Source organism: Salvelinus fontinalis, chromosome 13, assembly GCF_029448725.1.
Source record: "Salvelinus fontinalis isolate EN_2023a chromosome 13, ASM2944872v1, whole genome shotgun sequence".
Lineage (NCBI taxonomy): Eukaryota > Metazoa > Chordata > Actinopteri > Salmoniformes > Salmonidae > Salvelinus > Salvelinus fontinalis.
In genome coordinates, this window is record NC_074677.1 from 38,765,339 (window position 1) to 38,786,628 (window position 21,290).

The 21,290-nt window shown below is 44.6% G+C and overlaps 1 protein-coding gene across 10 annotated transcripts in view; it reads right to left on the bottom strand.

The window, feature by feature from the left end:
- LOC129868639 (RNA-binding protein Musashi homolog 2-like) overlaps positions 1 to 21,290 on the bottom strand; it is a 338,972-nt gene that overhangs the window by 24,940 nt on the left and 292,742 nt on the right. For 4 of the 10 annotated variants that reach the window (XM_055942800.1, XM_055942795.1, XM_055942799.1 and 1 more), the window contains exon 11: positions 6,372 to 6,431. The exons of 2 other annotated variants lie outside the window; for them this stretch is intronic. In XM_055942800.1, the coding sequence (XP_055798775.1) occupies positions 6,372 to 6,431 (60 nt within the window). Of the gene's footprint in view, positions 1 to 6,314; positions 6,432 to 21,290 lie in introns of all 10 variants that reach the window. 4 more of the 10 variants (XM_055942792.1, XM_055942798.1, XM_055942791.1 and 1 more) reach the window with 1 other exon arrangement.

Below are 21,290 nucleotides of genomic sequence, written 5' to 3' on the forward strand. Positions count from 1 at the left end.
AGAGCGGCAGAAATATCTCTGAGTGTGACGGAGGGGACGGAGGAGGGGACGGAGGAGGGGAAGGAGGGGACGGAGGGGACGGAGGAGGGGAGATCAGAGGGGAAGGAGGTGGCGGGTAACAAATGGTCTAAACCCCAGGCTGACATGTCAATCAAGCAGCTCCTCAGGTAGACAGACGGACGTGGAGTCAGATTTAGTGAGGCAGGCACGTTGACCAGTCCAAGAGGGAGAGGACAGACTGGCCTCCAGTGGAGAAGGGCCCTGGGTGAGGTGGCAATGGAACGCAGACCGTGGGGGAAAGAGCAGAAACGCTGTCAATGGTGGCCATTCAAAAAAAAAAATCTAACAAAGTGGATATTCATGAAATCCGTCATCATTTATGTGATGTTATAACAGGCCCACAATGTGGATACTAAAATCTGATTTGGATGTACAGTTGAAGTCAGAAGTTTACAAAAACTTAGGTTGGAGTCACTAAAACTTGTTTTTCAACCACTCCACAAATTTCTTGTTAACAAACTATAGTTTTGGCAAGTCGGTTAGGACATCTACTTCGTGCATGACACAAGTCATTTTTCCAGCAATTGTTTACAGACAGATTATTTCACTTATAATTCACTGTATCACAATTCCAGTGGGTAAGAAGTTTACATACACTAAGTTGACTGCGCCTTTAAACAGCTTGGAAAATTCCAGAAAATGATGTCTTGGCTTTAGAAGCTTCTGATAGGCTAATCGACATAATTTGAGTCAATTGGAGGTGTACCTGAGGATGTATTTCAAGGCATACCTTCAAACTCAGTGCCTCTTCGCTTGACATCATGGGAAAATCAAAAGAAATCAACCAAGACCTCAGAAAAACAATTGTAGACCCCCACAAGTCTAGTTCATCCTTGGGAGCAATTTCCAAACGCCTAAAGGTACCACATTCATCCGTACAAACAATAGTACGCAAGTATAAACACGATGGAACCACGCAGCCGTCATACCGCTCAGGAAGGAGACGCGTTCTGTCTCCTAGAGATACAAAAGTATCTATATCCACAGTTAAACGAGTCTTATATTGACATAACCTGAAAGGCCGCTCAGCAAGGAAGAAGCCACTGCTCCAAAACAGCCATAAGAAAGCCAGACTACAGTTTGCAACTCCACATGGGGACAACGATCGTACTTTTTTGAGAAATGCCCTCTGGTTTGATGAAACAAAAATAGAACTGTTTGGCCATAATGACCATCGTTATGTTTGGAGGAAAAAGGGGGATGCTTGCAATCCGAAGAACACCATCCCAACCGTGAAGCACGGGGGTGGCAGCATCATGTTGTGGTGGTGCTTTGCTGCAGGAGAGATTGGTGCACTTCACAAAATAGATGGCATCATGAGATAGGAAAATGATGTGGATATATTGAAGCAACATCTCAAGACATCAGTCAGGAAGTTAAAGCTTGGTCGCAAATGGGTCTTCCAAATGGACAATGCATTTGGCATACTTCCAAAGTTGTGGCAAAATGGCTTAAGGACAACAAAGTCAAGGTATTGGAGTGGCCATCACAAAGCCCTGACCTCAATCCTATAGAAAATGTGTGGGCAGAACTGAAAAAGCGTGTGCGAGCAAGGAGACCTACAAACCTGGCTCAGTTACTCCAGCTCTGTCAGGAGGAATGGGCCAAAATTCACCAAACCTATTGTGGGAAGCTTGTGGAAGGCTAACCGAAACGTTTGACCCAAGTTAAACAATTTAAAGGCAATGCTACCAAATACGAATTGAGTGTATGTAAACTTCTGACCCAATGGGAATGTGATGAAAGAAATAAAAGCTGAAATAAATAATTCTCTCTACTATTATTCTGACATTTCACATTCTTAAAATGAAGTGGTGATCCTACCAAAGACAGGGAATTTTTACAAGGATTAAATGTCAGGAATTGTAAAAAACTGAGTTTAAATGTATTTGGCTAAGGTGTATGTAAACTTCCGACTTCAACTGTATTTGTCTGTTTTCGCTGCATGAATGTCTGCTAAATGCTAACTCCCGTTCTTATAAGCTGGTAGCATATACTGTCAAGGAAAACTAATTTCTACTGTTATTCTGGCTATTATCAACAGTAAAATACTGTGAAAGCATTATACTGCAGCATACTGTAATTGATGGTGCATTGTGAGAAACTGTTGTGGGCGGGGAAGGAATTGGTGTATTTAAAATGGTACTGTAATTCCACATTACAGTACTGTACTGTATTTTTCTTCTCATCATTAACATATTACGAGGCATGCTTTGTAAGAGGCTATATTTGTTCCAACCGTTAGTGTGAGAGCTGTACTAATTTAACTAATTTAGTACGTGGTTATAAAGCCCCATCAATTAAACATTTACAGGGGACATATTGGAATGCCTGCAAGTCTTTTGCCATGTCCTTTTGGCCTTTTTTGCCCTGTAGTTGCTGCCAGTTAGGAAGCCTTTGTTAAGGCCTCTAGAAGTGCAAGTGATCCAAAACACCAAATATTAATTGATATGCTGTAATGTGCAAAACACATTAACTAGCAACCGACCTGCTTGCACCATCCCATGTAATTACAGTAAAACACTGTGAAACCTCCACCCAACGAATTTCATTAATTCATGACAATTACAGTAGCATTTATTTTTTTACAGAACAAAGTAAATTATTCAGTATTGCACTGTGTGTCATTACACAGTACTTGCTTTACTATATTTAGATTACAGTAGGTGTACTGCAATATGAAATACAGTAACTTACTTGCCACTTTGCTGCCAGTAAGTTACTGTCAAATTCACGGCAACCCCTTTACAGTGTAGATAGTCATATAGAAATCGGTGGTGGTAGTTGAAGCCATTTTTAAGTGTAATGCAGTTGGTGAAGATGACATGAACATATATTGAGGATGATATCTATACAAGTATTATACTCAGATTTTTACCTCAACATAGTGGGAAATACACATATAAACAGGCACATTTTGATGGGTGGAAATGAAGGGATTCTGAGTCTCGCCAAGGATTTGCATGGCGTTTCTGTTGTTTTGGTCAAATTCCATTTATTTCTTTACCGCATGTAGCTATGCTGCCACTCCCCATTCAAAGGCATCTGTAGCATGCTACAGAGTTTGTTCTTAGTATGCCCTCTCTGTAAGGCAGAGTTATGGGGCTGTGGAAATCTGGCTTTGAATACTGTTAGCAAAACTCCAAGGTTGAACGCACACATGCACGTACAGTATAAGGTCCAAAGTGATGATGAGGCAATCTAAAAGACAGCCCTTTGATGGGTGATCTCCCTCTGTTGGAGCATCAGAGAGGAGATGTGCAACCTTTATTTAACTAGGCAAGTCAGTTAAGAACAAATTCTTATTTATAATGACAGCCTACCAGGGAACAATGGATTAACTGTCTTGATAAGGGGAAAGACGACATATTTCTTTACCTTGTCAGCTCGGGGATTCGATCCAGCAAACTTTCGGTTACTGGCCCAACGCTCTAACCACTAAGCTACTTGCTGCCCCTAGATCCAGTGATCTAGGATCTCAATGTAATGGGTGATCCCATTGTCAGAGCCCAAAAAGGTTAGGTCAGAGCGCACCAGACTTTACTGTGACTTACTGATCAATCAACTTTGTTCATAAGAATGACAGAGCCACAGAGTCCATCAATAACAACTCCTATTGTCTTCTCAGTGAGCATGGTTACATGCACACAACAATACGATTGTTGTGGATAGTCAGATTAATATAATAGTTTGATTAAAACATTGACAAGCTTTGCAAGATGAACAATTTATCAATTAATCCTGTTCCCATGGACACATCTGAAATCAGGCTACCTGATGGGACTCTGAGGAATGCAGAAAATCAAAATAAACGTTCTACCACAGCGACCATGTTATTTTTGGCGAAGACTGTTGGATTCTGAGTTGGGACATATAAAGTGTGTGTGTGAAAACAATTTCTAATATGCATACTTTCATAGGCTGACTCGGCTGGTGCTGGCACACGCGCAGATCAAAAACACCGCTGGAACTCCCATTAACGTGTTTACACGTCCTAATCATTTGAAAGGTTTGCTCAGAAAACCGGGTGTTTTAATTGCTATATGCTTACTTCGATTATGATCGCCATTCAAGGTAAGCAGAGTAATATGTTTATATGACTATTGCCATACTCAGCCTACTGCCCTAATCCGTTTCCTATCAAATTATTAGAGTCTGTGTTAACATACTCACTGATCAACTCCGCTGATTATATCCCAGAAAACAAACTAACATAGCAATAACTCATCAATGACATGTTATCCATCAGTGTCTGTCAAACAGCTATAAGTATTCAAAACATCCATTTTCTCATATGACCTCAGTAATACAGGCTCATCATCTATCATACATCCACAGAAGGACAAACATCGGGAAGGGACACATGGAATAACATTCAGATTCCATTCTTGTCATTCAGGGCTAAGTTGTTATGGCGTGATGGCAAGGCAAGGCCATTCCTAGGGACTGCTTTACCCAGAGAGTAAAGAGCCTCACGGAGGACTTAAAAATACCTTCCATCAGCAGCAGCACTGTCATGGAGAGGGAGGCCATGTGAGCATGGTGTCGATCTGACCGGTGACATTAAGCCGTGGGCTGTCAGAGCCAGAGAGGAGGGTGACAGAACCCAGTGTTGGGGACTGTCTTTCATTTACCCTTGGCTCTCTGCGGAGCAGGCAGGCACACCGGTGAGCAGCCAGCCACGTGGCGAGGGGAAGACAGAGACGAGGGTTTAAGGCTTGCTCTGTGGGATGATAAGCGTGTGGGTAAATATGAGCGCGGCGGGGCGGTAACGAGATGCACCCGTTCACCCCGGCACGGCGCCACACAACGGAGAGGAGACGAGCGGGAGATTAGCTGAGAGGAAGGTCACATTTAAACACGCTTCGTCTTCCTCAGCGCTCGACCCTGTTTATCTACCCTGTGTGTGTGTGTGTGTGTGTGTGTGTGTGTGTGTGTGTGTGTGTGTGTGTGTGTGTGTGTGTGCGTGCGTGCGTGCGTGCGTGTGTGCAGTAAACTATGGCGGCTCAAACATCAGAGCTGAGAGAGCCCCCTATGGCTCCTCATTACCTAGACTACAGGAGACCTGTGAGGTCACCATTTACCTCACTATACCCCCATACATCATCTACCAGCACTATCAGGCAACACAGAGTTGTCAGGATCTGACAACAGTACAAGATGTGCCCCTGTCTCATCCTCTCCAAGGAATCATCAGCAAATCACATCCCTGTTTAACTCTCAGTGAATGGCGTTGAGCTCCATTGTCTGGCAGATTGTTTGTTTTGAAAACGCAAGATCAAGAGGCCTGATTGGAGAGAAAGAACATCTGATTGGCTTCCTGTGTTGCCTGCACTGAAGTGAATGCAGCTCAAATGAGAAGAGGAAGACGGGCAGGGTGTGTGTGTGTGTGTGTGTGTGCGTGCTTGAGTGTATTGATGGGTCATATTTCCAAACAGTTTCCATCAGGACATTGAAGCTTACATTCACATGATCATACCGCAGGAGCATATATATATATATATATATATATATATATACAGTGCGTTCAGAAAGTGTGGAATAAGTCAAGGGGTATGAATACATTCTGAAGGCACTTGACATAGTATAGTACTATGGTAGGTACAGTAGCACTTGGAGAGAGACGACCTGAGTCTGATTAAGAAAGCCAGTCTTCCCGAGAGCTTGGATGCTGCTTGTCAATTTCCGACACCTAGGTTGTTATTCACTGCTATTGATTGCTTTAGTGTTATTGAGGAGGACAGAGACAGATATGTTAATGAAGCTGACTGGCGAATCAATGACGAGTGAGAAACAGGGAGAAACTTGCAAGTCTTGTGCTTCAGATTATTGGTACGTTCTGCACACACATGTGTACAGTGTTAGCTAATCAATCAGTGCTGTGTGTGTTTATAGTGAGTGGATTTCTCCAGGTTCTATGGTTGGAGAAGCAGTGTTAGTCACTGAGGGCTAAAGCAGACATATCACAGCACATTGCCAACAAAGAATTACACAAGTCAAAATGTGTTCGAAATCGATCGAGCTACTTTAACTTTATGTGCTTGACACCCAATTATTTTGGTGAGTCATTCTTAGACAGTTTTAGGATTGGAGAATAAAATGTCTGCCTGTGCCCTTCATTTAAGTATTTAGGGCTCCAGTGTGTGTGGACTACATTTATACATGTTTCTATGAGTATGCTAAGGAGAAGCAGAGCAGCGAGAGAAGCTGGAGGGAGCAGCAGCCACACAGAACACGGACAGAGCAGAGTTTACCTGGCCCTGCGTTCTGTGGGTACGCCATGTAGCCGCCTCTTCCACGGGCCCCCCTACCTGAGCCACGCGCTGCCGCCACCGCCGCCGCCACCGGTCCGTACGCCGTCGCTGGGAAGCCTGTGGGTGCACAGAGGACAAACGTCACTCACTGTCATCCCAGACCTAGCTAGTAGAACCCAGAGGCTGCTCCACTGGAGATCACCACAGTGTTCTAGTGTGCTATCAATACGCTTTGGGATCTGACTTACACAGCACTCCTATTTACACCCAGAGAGAGGGAGAGAAAGACAGAGAGAGAGGGGAGATACATTTGTGAACATGAATGCATAGGCAGGCACACATAGATATACGCACATGTATGTGCACACACATATATGCAATCACTCGGACTGTCTCTAGTGAGAGGTTTGGGTAGGCGGGAGGTCCTCTCCTCCACGCTGAGCCTTCACTCGCCCAATTATCAGCACACACACGCGCGCTGTGTGTGTGTGGGGGGGGGGGGGGGGGGGGGTAGTGGCACAATCATTTACTCAAATTAAATACTTAGGACGCCTTGAAACGCTCACTATCGTTTTGATCATACTCAGTTTTTCATGCCTCTTAATTGAGTTAGCAGCAGCTAATGGGCACTGCTTGGTGGAGGCTCTCTGTGCCATACTGCCATATTTCCATTTAGCGTGGGGGGACTCTCTTGGCTGGGGGTAGGGGAGGGGATGTCAACGGCTTTACTCTTGGGAGAGACCAGCTTCTTTAGAGCTTTACAGCGTTGCTCTCTGTAAGATCTGCCACTGTAGTGTGTCCCCTGTATTTTCATCTGGCAGCAGTTACCAGTTGCTATGAACCAGCTTTGGCCACTTGAATGCAACACTGAATGCATCAAAATATTTCTGTTTTCAGGAGCTCAATTTGGAGTTTGACATTTTGTGGGGGGTCGGAAACTCTTCTCCTCTTCATTGTCATGTTCATATCCACTCAAAACTCATTGCAAGAAAATTACAATTTCTTATTATTCTTAGATTTTCCGAGCCAATCTGTTAATCTCTTAATATGGTGTTCAAATATACTCTGAACAGTATTTAGCAGAGTAGGACCGCCAGCTCTTTACTCAGTAAAATGGTGCAGTGCTCTAACATTTGAACTAATACCAGGATCATTACAGTGTGCAATTAAAGCAACACATTGAGCCTGTGTGTCTATGCCTCTATTACAGCATCGATGTAATTACAGTGCAGTCTCTCTCTAATGAACACACCCATCCCTGGCTGACAGAGACTCGTCCATGCCCAGGGCCTGACACCAGAGACGGCTGCCCCTATCTTCTCTCCTCTCCCCTCCCCTCCCTCTCTCACACAGAGGAATGGCATGTCATTAGGCCTGACGACTAGCCTGACTCTTCACTCTGGCCCTAATACCCTTCTGCATAATCGAACAGCCCACATTATCCTGACAGGAACTGTTAATGAGAAAATTCAATCTCAGAATTCCGCCAGCCAGACAGCCAGATAGATGTGGTCTTGATCTTTTCAAAGCAGAAAGTGTTCTGTGTGTGTGTTCTGTTTTGGATTGTGTGTGATATGTTCAGTGTTCTCTGTGGGTTGTGTTCTGTGTGTGTATGTTCCGTGTGTGTTGGGCTGACTAGCAGCCAGACAGACACACAGGGGAAGTGTTGAGCCCTCTCTGGAGGAAGTCGAGAATGTTTTTCTGATGCTGTCGAGGTGAGAAGACCACCAAGGTGTGACCTATTTTCTGGGCCAGAGTCCCCCTACAGTTCTGCCCAGAGGGGCTCACACAAAGACTGATGAGGGGCAGGCAAGGGGCAGTTGAGGGGAGGCAAGAGGGCAGGGTCAGAGGAACTGCAGCGGAGGAGAAAAACACATTGGTTTTCAGTGCCCTGCTGAGAATGAGGTAATTCACACCTCTGCAGACACAATGTGAGCGTGAGCAAGAGCGTTGGTGTGAGGTGCCGTCATGCTGGGACCGTAAGGTGGGCGAGAAGCAAGGAGCTGCCATTCCCGGAAAAACATCTCACAGCTCAGAGAGGTGAGAGGGAGGTGAGAGCTCAGAGACAGACAGACATACAGACCGACAGGAAGCATTTCACAATCAGTCCCCATTCTTCTCAAGTCTAAGACGGCCCTGATTCAAACAGCCCTTCTGATATTCCACACCTCTCTTTAATCTCTTCAGAAAAACACAAATCAGCTCGGATGCTATGCTAATGACGGTCACGAACCCCTTCCTATTCTACAAACGCCAGCCCCGCTGTTGCCGTGCAGAAGAGCCCTCTGCTGGAGTCAACGCTCATTTCTCTCTCTCTCTCTTCTAAGTACTGTATCTTCCCCTTCCTGCCATTGTCACGACGCCCCCAGTAGACCCTGTGGATTCAAAGTTAGTGGCAAGCAAAGTTGTGGAGACAGATTAACTTTGCAGGATTAGGTGGGTTAATTAATAGATCGCTGCGGCTCATTGTTTTGTGTTCAGGCGGTAAGAAGCCGCCCAAGAGAGGCGCTGCCGCATTAAATCAATTTCATGGCCCTTTTAATACTGACGAGATAAAGACAATATTTAGCTTTAAATTTGTCACTATTATTTGGCCACTTCAGTGGCTGCGCTCTCTTGGTGGAGACTGGGGACAAGGACACATCTGTTTATGGAGTGGGGGCCCGAGGGGGCCTCTGGGGACCTGTCCTCAGCGCTCTCTCCTCCACCCATCCTGGGCTGAAAGCACAGGCATTCGCTCCACTTCAACAGCAGAGAGAGAGAGAGAGAGAGAGAGAGAGAGAGAGAGAGAGAGAGAGAGAGAGAGAGAGAGAGAGAGAGAGAGAGAGAGAGAGAGAGAGAGAGAGAGAGAGAGAGAGAGAGAGAGAGAGAGGAGAGAGAGAGAGAGAGAGAGAGAGAGAGAGAGAGAGAGAGAGAGAGAGAGAGAGAGAGAGAGAGAGAGGAGAGAGAGAGAGAGAGAGATGAGAGAGAGAGAGAGAGAGGAGGAGAGAGAGAGAGAGAGAGAGAGGAGAGAGAGGAGAGAGAGAGAGAGAGAGAGAGAGAGGAGAGAGAGAGAGAGAGAGAGAGAGAGAGAGAGGAGAGGAGAGATGAGGAGAGAGAGGAGAAGAGAGATGAGAGAGGAGAGAGAGAGAGAGAGAGAGAGAGAGAGAGAGAGAGAGGAGACTGATTAGACTCACAGCAGCACTGCAGTATACACTTCCTCTCTTTGAGGACTCAGACATTGTCATACTTTTTGTCTCCACCTAATTCAAAACAACATGAGGTAAGTCATCTATTCAGAACCACCAAAGCTGTCATTGACGTCCGGTAATACTTCCTTTTTGTTGTACAAAGAGATTAAGAGAAACAGCAAAACATGGATTTCTCTTCACTTCATTTGAGAGAGATCGTTCACAGTAACAGCAATCTCGCCCCAGCTCTCTCCACAATATATCAGCCTGTCCTCTATATATAACCATCCTGACCCCCTGCAGCTGTGTGACGCCATTACGCTCGCCTCTGTCCTCCATCTATCTCCCTTTCTCTCTCTATGAAACTACCACTGTTTTCCACTTCAATCTGTCATCCCGTCAAACCTTACACTCATCTATACCTAATCCATCTATCTCACTAACTCTGCTCGTTTCTCACTGTTCTGTGAAACTCTATCCTTGCCAACATTTTATACCTCTCTCCTGCTCCATGTCCCCCACTGGCTTTATCTCTGTGTCCGGCCCCCTTTTCCCAGAACCCAGTGTGGCACATCACTATGGCGCTATCACTACGGCGATAGACTGCTGCAGCGAGCGCCACACAGTAAGGTCACAGCCGTGTCAGTGTCCTCTGTATTGTACTCGGCTGTAGACCAACATCGGCTGCTGCTCTGCTCTGCTGCAGCTCACCTAGCAATGACAATGCACCACCAATTCCCTGCTCTGCTTAGCACTCAACAACTATATTTTGGAATATACAATGCTTTTATAACAATCCACAGGGCATAGCAAGAGCTGGAGAATGTAGCTGCTTTATTTTGACATAGTCATATTATTCACTCTTCTGTTTACCCTTCCAATATAAGTGAACTCTCCTTCCACTCCTGGCCCCAGGCACGTCTGTCTGTCTGTCTGTCTGTCTGTCTGTCTGTCTGTCTGTCTGTCTGTCTGAGAGGGGAATATAAAGTTCTCTGTATGGGGGGGTGAGCCTACTCCAGAGGGGATACAGTACGTCTGTAAACACAGTCATGGCCCACAGGAGAAGACATGGAGCTCTGAGAGAGGCAGCCTCACTGTGGCTGCACTGAGGAGATGATGGGGAAGGGGGGAGGGGGAAATGGGGCGGGGGGGGGGGGCGGGGGGGTCACTCCTCCCGACATTCACTTTTACATGCACATTTGAAAAAATAAACGGCAAAATAAAAAACGACAAACAAGAGGGAAGGAAACGGATGCCATCTTTTCATCTCCAGACTGAGAAGAGGCCAATTGTTGTCATCCCTCAGCACCAAGTCTCATCTTTTGTTGTTTTGGAAAAGGCTGTTTGCCAGCCGTATCAAAGGCATGAATCACAGACGAGCAACAGATGAGCTGGAGAAAACCAGGTGGCGTTTACATGACCTGCCACACACATGCACTAGGTGCTCACCTCTCCTTTGAGTGCTATCATTCTTAATGCCTCTGAATCAATGAAAACAACCACACAGCGAGTTCTCCTTCATATAAGTGAAATTAATACTCACAATGTTTGAGCATGTGTATCTGCGAGCATGCACTGGAGAGACTGGATTTAAAAGACTTGTTTGTCTATTCATGTCGGCTAGTGTAGTTTGTGTGTGTGTGTGTGTGTGTGTGTGTGTGTGTGTGTGTGTGTGTGTGTGTGTGTGTGTGTGTGTGTGTGTGTGTGTGAGCACGCGGTCAATGGATTGGTGTATGTGTGCGTGCACCCTTGTAGATGTGTGTGAGTGTGTCTTTGCGAACACATTTGTGTCCGTCTGCTAGTGTGAACAGTGTCTCTTTTTGTGTCGATGGAGGCCAAAGGATTTAGTTTGGAATGAAACTATTTGGTACACTGATCCTTTGTTATAAGGACTTCATAGGTTTTGATTTGGGAGAGGGAAAGTCATTTATAGAAATAGGGAGAAAGCCCAGAGCCCAGAAAAGCCTGGATTTATGCTGGTAATTGCAGGAAGCAAAGAGATTTGGAAAGATCCCAAATCCCTATATCAGGGTTCCCCAACTGACGGCCCGCGGGTGATTTTATTTGGCCCCCAGAGTTTAATTTAAATTTTTTATTGATGGATATAAAAAAAACAAAAAAACACCAGCAAATCAACTCCAAGTTATTTCCGTTTTGGAAATCTGTTCCAAGGTATTCCCACGCATAATAAAGAGATATACTGTATGTGATCATATACAAAAGGTTTGAAATTATGTTTTAAATGAAATAAATGTGTATTTGTCATACGCGTAGACTAAGAGTGAAATGCTTACTGTACTGACAGGCTCTTCCCAACAATGCAGAGAGAAAGAAAATAGAGAAATAATAGAAAAGTAAAATCCCCTAATAATAAAAGTAGTAATAAATAACAATAGCTTAGCTATATACACGGGTCACCAGTCAAACATCATATCTGTTTGGGCTTCTTGCGGTCAATTTGCAGTCTACAAATGATTTGCAATTATGTTCCAGCCCCCTGACCATCCACTCAAGAAAAAAATCGTCCCGTAGCTGAATCTTAGTTGATGCTCCCTGCCCTATCTCCTCCTCTATGGAGCAGAAGGCAGTGGGAACAGCTAGCTACTGTAGCTGAGGAGGAAAGGTGATAGTTTCCTCATGAACTATAATGAAGCAATATATTAATGCCACAACAGCCACAACACTGTAACACTTCAACCATTACAAACGTTGGTCCAGCAAATACTAGCGGTCACACCTCTGTAAACACACACATCTACCCGGCAGCAGCACAGGAGCCTCGTGCTGCGTTTCATACAGCTACAGTATTGTGAGGGAATGATAAACAACCCCGGCCTATATTACTTTGTCATCGCGTCTTATAGCGTCTATAGTTTATGAGGGTGACTTACTTGGATCCTGAGAGAGATGTTCACACGTACCATTTAACTTTCAAAGACTTTCAGACCGATTATACCGACGGTGTTGGAGTGCACTGGAGCAGTCAGAACATTGTGTCTAACAAAATAAATAATCCTCAGCACAGACACAGTTCATGGAGTGCCGAGGCAATCTGCTGCAGAGTTGAGAGAGAATCATGAGTATGGAGATGTCCAGCCTCAGTAGTTTTCAGGTTATATACATGTAATACCGTAAACCTGGCATGGTCATGATTTACATAGTCATGATGGACACGGTCGTGCCTCCCGCTCATCAATTTTATGCTAGTCTCTGATCTAGGGTTAGTAGAGATCTGGCCAGGACACACAGCTGGGTCTTTATCTGGGACTCTTTGTCGGTGTAACATCCCAATCTGATCAGGTCTTAAAACATGAAAGTTTTGTGGGATCCTGTTGAATCAAAGAGCCAAGTGCAGAGGGTGTGTTTTTTTTTACTATCCTTGTGGGAACCAGAAGTCCTCCCAAGGACAGTAAAACAAGTGTGGATATTTTGCCAGTCCCAAGGAAAAATACTATTTTACACTTAGGGGTTATGCTTAGTGCTACATTTAGGGTTAGGTTAAGGGTTAGGTAAGGGTAAGATTTAGGGTTAGGGTAATATATAATTTTGAATGGGAATCAATTGTTTGGTCCCCACAAGGATAGTAAAACAAACGTGTGTGTGTACTGGACACCTCCTAACAAGATGACTGTGTGGTTCCCCTGGGACCTGGGACGTTGATATTAATTAGGCTAGGCCACCTACAGTAGGCCCCCTGTCATTAACACCCAAGTAAACAGCTTTAATTTGTTCTGCATTAATAATGGTCCTCTCCGTACACGAAGGAGGAAGAAACTTAGACGAGAGGAACAAACTGAGGTACGCTAAGATGAAAGAGAGTAGCTTAAAGTGTCAGGTCATCAACGCAACTCAGAGCTCAGATTAATCCCCTAGCTGAGGGGTGTATATTTCTATGGGACAGGAGCAGTGTGTGTGTGTGCACGCTAGTGTGTAGCAAGAATACTACACTCATCACTGTCGCCACTGCTTAAACCATGTTTTATGGTACACAATTACACCTTTACTGCCATTCAATACAAGGCGAAACAGTTCTCTCAATAATGTGAGAGTAATACATTGGTTGTACTTGGCATTGTCAGGCTCTGAGCACTCAGTGAGTTATACAGCAATTCTGCTATACGACCTGCCACTGATTGCAGAAGTCATAAACAATGTATGAGTCAAAATGGAGGCCCAGTGTGGGGAGGGACTGTGTTGTATTAATGAGTGAGTGTAGCTGCTGAGCCATGCGCTGGGAGAAGAGGCTATAGAGAACTGAAGAACCATTAGTGCTGTAAAGAGGACAGAGGAGAGGAGACGAAAGAAAAAAGGAGAGGAGGCTGGAGGAGGGCACTTGCTGATTTTGGAACCCTAGTGTGTGTTTGGCCTCAAGAAGAAAGAAGAAGAGACTCTTCAGTCTCATAACATCAACATATTGCTCTCCTCTCCTCTTCTCCTCTCCTGTAGGTCCGGAGCCAGAGGCAGAACAGAGGAGGTTCTGTTACAGTCTGGTAGCTCAATAGAGCAGGGGTTCTCAAACGTTTTGGGGTCCGTGGACCCCTTTTGTGTCAGCAAACTCATCAGGGACGCCCTCATAATCAGAACACAACTCGAGTGAGATGAAAAATATCATACAAGGAGTTTTACCATGACTTTGGCAGTGCATGACCGGACAAACCAAGTCTCGGGCCCTAGGAAGGAACATTTTAAAGGACGCCGCTTGGCATCGGAGAGAAAATGTTGTCGTTTTCAAGCTAATTTCCTACAATTCTACACATTTTGCTATGAAGCAAATAGAAAAACTTGCAGTTTTAAAGCTTAAAGTAACTGTCCAGTGTTTCCAGATTTCTACAAAATATGACAAATAATTCATTACAATGGTAATGAATTACCAAAAAATGGTAATTAAGAAGGTTAAAAAGCAGCTTTTCTGTGTTGGAATTGTGTGGGCTTACTCCAAGAACAGAATGGTGTGGGAATATACTGGTCATTAGAAATCTTCATGCAAGTTACAAGCATTTTTTAAACGGTCTGTTAAGGATACACGTTTTAGTTTTTAGTTTTGATTCTTTATTCATGCTTTGGCCACAAATACGAGTATATGACAAGTCAACAACATTACTTGGGTATGAGTTAACATAATATGAACCTTTAAAAGTGAGATTTTCAATGGATAGTTACTTTAAATTACATTGTATTTATGTTAAAAAATATATACTATTTTGTGAATACAAGAAGTATTGGAGCTGAACAATGGATAATTGTTGGAGTACTGTGGATACCAATATCCTTGTGAGCCTCCCAGGCCCATGTTGCCCAGGGTTATATCCCTTAGCTAAAATTTGGCTTCAAAGTAGCCACCCTTTGCCTTGATGACAGCTTTGCACACTCTTGGCATTATCTCAACCAGCTTCATGGGGTAGTCACCTGGAATGCATTTAAATTAACAGGTGTGCCTTGTTAAAAGTTCATTTGTGGAATTTCTTAATGTATATGAGCCAATCAGTTGTGTTGTGACAAGATAAGGGTGGTATACAGAAGATAGCCCTATTTGGTAAAAGACCAAGTCCATATTATCGCAAGAACAGCTCAAATAAGCAAAGAGAAATGACAGCCATCATTACTTTAAGAGATGAACGTCAGTCAATCCGGAAAATGTCAAGAACTTTGAACGTTTCTTCAAGTGCAGTCGCAAAAACCATCAAGCGCTATGATGAAACTGGCTCTCATGAGGACCACCACAGGGAAGGAAGACTCAGAGTTACCTCTGCTGCAGAGGTGAAGGTTCCTTAAAGTTAACTGCACCTCAGATTGCAGCCCAAATAAATGCTTCACAGAGTTCAAGTAAGACACACATCTCAACATCAACTGTTCAGAGGAGACAGCATGAATCAAGCCTTCATGGTCAATGTTCTGCAAAGAAACCACTACTAAAGGACACCAATAAGAAGAAGAGACTTGCTTGGCCCAAGAAACATGAGCAAAGGACATTAGACCGGTGGGAATCTGTCCTTCGGTCTGATTAGTCCAAATTTGAGATTTTTGGTTCCAATTGCTGTGTCTTTGTGAGACGCAGAGTAGGTGAACGGATGATCTCCACATGTGTGGTTCCCAACATGAAGCACATGAGGTGTGATGGTGTGGGCTGCTTTGCTGGTGACTCTGTCTTTGATTTATTTAGAATTCAAGGCACACTTAACCAGCATGGCTACCACAGCATTCTGCAGCGATACACCATCCCATCTGGTTTGTGCTCAGTGGGACTATCATTGTTTATTCAACAGACCTCCAGGCTGTGTAAGGGCTATTTGACCAAGAAGGAGAGTGATGGAGTGCTGAATCAGATGACCTGGCCTCCACAATCACCCGACCTCAACCCAATTGAGATGGTTTGGGATGAGTTGGACCGCAGAGTGAAGGAAAAGCAGCAAACATGTGCCCAGCATATGTGGGAACTCCTTCAAGACTGTTGGAAAAGCATTCCTCATGAAGCTGGTTGAGAGAATGCCAAGAGTGTGCAAAGCTGTCATCAAGGCAAAGGGTGGCTACTTTGAAGAATCTCAAATATAAGATATTTTTAGATTTGTTTAACACTTTTTTGGTTACTACATGATTCCATATGTGTTATTTCATAGTTTTGATGTCTTCACTATTATTCTGCAATGTAGAAAATAGTAAAAATAAAGAAAAACTTTTGAATCAGTCCAAACTTTTGACTGGTACTGTATATATATATATATATATATATATATATATATATATATATATATATATATATATATATGGCCCAGAAGAGTAGAAAGCCTTTCAGGAAGAATGGAGGATGTTATAGCAGCAAAGGGGGGACTAACTCCATATTAACGCATATGACTTTGGAATGAGATGTTCGATGAGCATGTGTCATACTTTATATAGTGTATACTGTATATATACACATTGATTGTACAAAACATTAAGAACACCTTCCTAATATTGAGTTGCAGACCCCTTTTGCCCTCAGAAAAGCCTCAATTCATCGAGGCATGAACTCTACAAGGTGTCAAAAGTGTTCCACAAGGATGCTGGCCCATGTTGACTCCAATGCTTCCTACAGTTGTGTCAAGTTGTCTGGATGTCCTTTGGGGTGGTTGATCATTCTTGATACACACGGGAAACTGTTGAGCATGAAAAACCCAGCAGCGTTGCAGTTCTTGACACAAACTGGTGCGCCTGGCACCTACCATATACCATTCAAAGGCACTTAAATATTTTGTCTTGCCTATTCACCATCTGAATGGCACACATACACAATCCAAGTCTCAATTGTGTCAAGCAATGTTCCCCTCAAAATGTTTTAATCACTGAGGAAATTTCAGGTCTGCTGAGCGCAAACTTGAGCATTGTGAAAATTCTGTGCAACTTTTGGAGCGAGTTTACTGTGAACACTGAGGCTGTACCCGCTTTAAGTTACTTTTAACAGTGGTCAAGTAGGCTAGTGTGGCTATTTGATCATATTGTAGGCCTACCATAAAAAACAATGGCGAAAATGCATTCCATAACATTTGGGAATAGCTGTTCTATCATTCAGCCTACAGTAGCAGACAATGATAAGTGTTCAATGTAGGTCTACATTCCATGAGAATTTTGAAAAAACATGCAGGGCTTGACATGAACCTGTTTATACACTTGTCCTTCAGACAGGGAGGTGACTGGAAATGTTGTTGTGTTGTTTGATGCAAGAAACCCCTTTACAAAATAAAATGCATCATTATTCCCACACCATTATTCCAGAGAATCAGACAAGTTATGCTACCCTCTGCCTATTGGCTACTTAGCTTATTCAAACCTGTTTCAAAATACATCACTGCCCTTTTAAAACAAAAAATAGCTCTTTACCTGACTCGCTTTTCAAAGATGTCTAGAAATGCACACGTTTTTGTGCTCTTGTAGGAAACAATCACTACCCCATTGCTGACTACAAATTATCTGGGCTAATACCTCACTAACTAGCAAAGGATAAGAACACATGTACAAATGTGCACACTACATGCAGCTCTCGCTTTGATCTCAAAATAAGTGTATCTACTCACGACCACTCATGCTGTAAAAACAGTCCAGTTCAAAGTGAATGGCACAGATCCATACATGACAATGGTCTATTTGCATATAGGCCTACTGCAGCTCTGATTGGTTATGGTGCACCGATCTGTGTAGAGTACAGGGAAAACTCTAGAAAGTTCAATCTCGTGCTTCTCTGCACGCACTGATATTTCCTTCTGCGAGGCAGTCCTGCATGCAGCTTAGAGGGAACATTGGTCTCAAGGCTTAAAAATCCTTCTCTAACCTGCCTCCAGCTACACTGATTGAAGTGGAATTAATAAGTGACCAATAGGTTTCACCTGGAATCACCTAGTCAGTCTATCTCATGGACAGAGCATAATATTTTGTATACTCAGTGTATATTGAGATCTGGTCGCGTACCCCCTGCAGTACCTGGACCCCACTTTGAGAACCCCTACAATATAGGACACTGGGCTGACAGCAACACTGTCTCCTCTGTCTGCCTCTGTCACAGCAGCTCATCTTAACCACAGCAGACGCTGGGTCGTCAGGCTCCACAGTGGGCTGCTGTTTTCTGGCTGCACTGCTGATCTGTCTACAGCTCACACTGAGGATTAAGACTTTGGGGCTTCATTTTTCCCACCAGCTCAGGGCTGGGCCATCCATACGGCCTGCATGTCACTGAGCATTAGCCAGGTACAGAGACGCTGTGGCTCCCATCCCAACCCACCCACACACACACTGGCCTGAAGATCCCTTATCCATTAGACCCTGTGTGGCTCCGCATAGACACACAGCCTGCAGAGCCCTGCTAGGACAGCCAACAGCACACTGCACTGGGTTCTGACTGCAGCATGTGTTTACAGAGAAAGGAGGGACACAGTTAGAGCAGTGGAGCTGATCTGGGACCAGGCTGCAGGGCCTGCTCTTGGTCTACATATAACTACACAGAGTAGTGGAGCTGATTTGGGACCAGCCTGCAGGGCTTCACAGAGATACATAGGTTGTGACACCGCACTGCAGACTGACGTCAGACCTGCAGTTTCACCAGAGTTAGCGATGACAGAACCATGGCCGGAGAGAAGTGCTGTGTGAGTGTGCAGATGATGCCGCTCGTCATGCCCTATTTTAAGGCCTGTGACTCGTGGAATGCCACTGCCTCCACACGTCCATTGGGTTAATGAGCAGCCTTTTCAATTAGAGACAATCTGTGAATCAGTGTGGTGTCAGGCAGTCTGCTAACAGGCAGACCCCCCCTCTTTTCAGACCCCCAATCTTTCTCTCTCTCTCTTTATTCCCCTGGATCAGAGTGCATAACCCCTCTCATCTCATCCCCATACCCACACAGAGAGTCCCCCCCACACACAATCTACACTAAGTAATCCAAATGCTGTAAATAGCTGGCTGGAACGGACGGCTGAGTAGATGGCTATGGCGAGGTGTCTACCCATCAGTACCATTAGAATGGATGTGCATTTAACCCCCTCCATCTCTTTCCACATCACACGTCAGGATGTCAAGTCCCCGCAGCGCCTCCTTTTAATGAGAACACTGGCCTAGGGTCAGGATGTGTGGAGTGTGTGCGTGTGTGTGTGTGTGTGGGGGGGGGGATTTGATTGTACATACATTATGCATGGCTATGTTTGATATATAACTTAAATGTGTGTTTGTGTATGTGGTGTGTGTGACCGAGGTACTTTGTGTGTGTGTTGTGTGCCTATGTTTGCATGAAGAAGGGGTGAAGGCGACTGGTCTATTTTCACAGCATCTTTAAGCATGTGTGTGTGTGTATATGTCTACGTCCACATCAATACACACCAGGGATTCAAACAGCAGCCATCGCTGAAATGAGAGTCGGAAGAATCTTCATCTCTGAAATGGGGGAGACATCTATGCAGGAGAACACAATAACTGTTGCCAGCTTTGCATTCCTAAACACTTCTTCCAGATGGCTTATCTCCATAATGACATCGCAGCGCTTCGGCGTGCCCGAATAAAACAGAGAAAGAGAGGAAGACGAGGCGGATGTTATTTCCTCTCGCATCACCTTTGATGATGCGGGTCAGGTTGGAGGAGGTGACGCCATGGCAGCTAGGGTGGGGAAGACTCTCACACCTGACCCCTTGACCCTTGGTCAAGATTGGTCCTCTGTCTCTCCAGTCTAGCCCATGTCTTTATTGAGGGTTTCAGGAGGGTTTCTGGTGATCTGTATTCCCTGCTGGATTGGAGCAAGTTTATAGTAACACAGCGAGAGATGCTCACTCCTGATTTTCAAACGCCTGTTTCTGTCCCATAGAAATGAGGGAGTGCTCTGGGCTGCTGAGTGACTGGCTGTGTTGGTAGAGGTGGTGGAGGGAGAGAGGGGGACGTGGGATGGAGAATACGCAGGGGACGGACGGTACAGTAGCATACTGTGGTCTCCAGTACTCTTATCTGCCACCGAACAGAGCTGGCACGGCTGATATATGTGAAAACAGCAGGATGTGTTGATAAGGCCAGGAAATACACTGTAAAAAAATTACTCTGCCACAAAACTGCTCCACACACACCACTTCAGTGATATTGTAGATGTGTGTGAAAGAACCAGATAATCTGTCCACCAACAGATGTACTATAAGTGAAGAATTAGCTCCTTACATTACAGTAGGTCCCCTATTGTCACGGCCGTCGAAAGAACTAGACCAAAGCGCAGCGTGGTGAGCGTACATTTTCCTTTTATTAAGAAAATGACACCAACAAAACAATAAACAATACAAAAACGACAGTGAAGCTTAAGGGCTATGTGCCACAAACAAAGTTAACTTCCCACACTGAAAGGAGGGAAAAGAGATACCTAAGTATGGTTCCCAATCAGAGACAACGATAGACAGCTGTCTCTGATTGAGAACCATACCCGGCCAAAACATAGAAATACAAAATCATAGAAAACAAAAACATAGAATGCCCACCCAAATCACACCCTGACCAAACCAAATAGAGACATAAAAAGGCTCTCTAAGGTCAGGGCGTGACACCTATGCCAGCAAACCGATCTAATTTAATTACTGATCATACATAAATTTTATCACAGTGCCTAAAATAAAACTTCACAATCACAATAGACGTCAATACCAGCCTAAAGCACAAAGCCACCTGCACCAAGCCAGTCCATCCAGTCAAATACTGACTTGCGCAATACTAATGACACCATAAAACCACTCATGTATCCAAAGACAACATAGATATTAGGCAAATGAGTACCAGTGGCCTATATGCAGCCATACGCAACACTCTCCAAGCTCCACTCTATCCCATTCCTCTCTGTCTTACAGTGGGTGCTTCAAAACAAAATGAGCTCCACTCCCCTGGCCAAAATCCATTTTTAACCTCCCAAGCAACCGAGATTACTGCAAATCCCTGGAAGCTACAAGGACCGAGAAAATGTGTTTTCACCTTGCATGTTCTACATCAAGGTCATGGACTATGAGAGACGGGCTGCCTGGAAGAAGAATACGCTGTGTGGTGGTAGCGGGGAGGCAGGAGTAGAGGATCGTTTTACAGGAAAAGCCAGGGGGGATTAGCTAGGAGTGAAAAGTTAACTTTCTACCATCACCCTGCCTGACGCTTCACCTCTCACTGCCGCAGCGCCCTCTTCCTGCTGTCTGATCAGAAGGAGGAAGGAAACATTGCACCTGCTCTTCTACCAGCCACCCCCATCTACCCATCTCTACATCTCCCCATCTCTACATCTCCCCATCTCTTCATCTCCCCATCTCTATATCTCCCCATCTCTATATCTCCCCATCTC